Source organism: Cryptomeria japonica, unplaced genomic scaffold (genome assembly GCF_030272615.1).
Source record: "Cryptomeria japonica unplaced genomic scaffold, Sugi_1.0 HiC_scaffold_77, whole genome shotgun sequence".
Taxonomy (NCBI): Eukaryota; Viridiplantae; Streptophyta; class Pinopsida; order Cupressales; family Cupressaceae; genus Cryptomeria; species Cryptomeria japonica.
The window spans coordinates 405,414-406,712 of record NW_026728899.1 but is presented as its reverse complement, the minus strand read 5'-3'; the positions used below and the strand labels follow the sequence as shown (position 1 = coordinate 406,712).

General features: G+C 41.9%; 1 protein-coding gene across 1 annotated transcript; it reads right to left on the bottom strand.

Annotated features, from left to right (window-relative positions):
- Window positions 1-220: 220 nt before the first annotated feature.
- On the bottom strand, window positions 221-974 carry LOC131864143 (germin-like protein 8-2). Its single transcript, XM_059215160.1, has 3 exons — window positions 848-974; window positions 569-753; window positions 221-400 (listed from the first exon to the last, which is right to left on the bottom strand). Exons 1-3 carry the CDS (start codon window positions 972-974, stop codon window positions 221-223), a joined length of 492 nt encoding a protein of 163 aa, XP_059071143.1.
- Window positions 975-1,299: the final 325 nt, after the last annotated feature.

Below are 1,299 nucleotides of genomic sequence, written 5' to 3'. Positions count from 1 at the left end.
CTTGTATAAAATATTCATAAATGCCTTCAGATGCTTCAAATTAATCCTTCATCTTTGGAATATGCGGAGGATATAGTCATGTTCAAAACAGATGCTATGAATAGCAGAAGAGGACGGCAATAACTCTAGAAAGATTGTTTTATTGAACGGCAAGGAAAAAGAATTTGGGAAAGACTTGGTCCCCTCTTGATTGTTTTGTTTGATAGAACACAGCAAATTCTTATGCGAATTTCTTCTGAATGTAATCCACAACTTCCTGTGTGATGCGGAAGGCCTTGGCCAATACGGAATCTGGGAGAGGAGGATCCGCTGCAAACAGAGAGTTGGCGATTGTCTGAACTCCCGGAAGCTGGCTGCTCAATGCAGATATGGCCACCGCATTTTCATGCCCCACATTCTGCTGGAAATGCACAAGTGCCTTTGGAAACACAAACACATCTCCCTTCTCCAACGTTTTGCTGAAAAACTTGTTGTTGGTGTCAATGAAACCCACAAGAAGCTGGCCTTCCAGTAAAACAAGAACTTCGGTGGCTCTTGGGTGTGTGTGAGGAGGATTTATTCCACCCACTGCGTAGTCGATGCGGACCAACGATATTCCCAACGTATTGAGGCCTGGTATCTGTTTAACGTTCGCCATCGTTACGTTGGAGCCCACATCATTGTCGGTGTTCCCTGCCTGCCCAAGTCCCCGGAAGAAGAAGTCGTCTGCTGAAACTTGCATTGGGTCTTTGCAAACGAACCCGTTCACCAAAACTGTTTAAAGCAAAATCAAATCAATCTATTACTAACTCGACTCGTCTAATAAGCAAATCATTACCATTGTTTATGTATAAAGTTTTTTACTCACCTTTGCTTTCCTCATCTGCAACGCAGAAATCTTGCAAGGGATCGGAATCCCCTGCCATGACCCTGTCGCTGTAACAACATATCAACAGAAAAAGTCCCAGTGTGAAGTAAATCATTCGGTTAGCCATTATAATAGAAACGCAGATAGTACAAGAGCTCAGAAGGATATGAATGTGTGTTACAAGCCCATTACAAGCTTTATATAGCCCAAACCTTATGACTAATTCATCTTCACTCCGTATATTAAATCACCAATCCTTGTAATATTATAATAATATACTTCCAGAGTTGTTGCTCTTTTCGATACGTCAGAGTAAGTCTTGCTGCAGCATATGGCTATCTCACCTGCTACCGCAGATGTATTCTCACCATTCTTTCATTATCGTTGAAATTTTCTATCTTCTGCTGCATATGCTTATCTGAAGATCAGCTTACCTCCTGCCTTAGACGTAT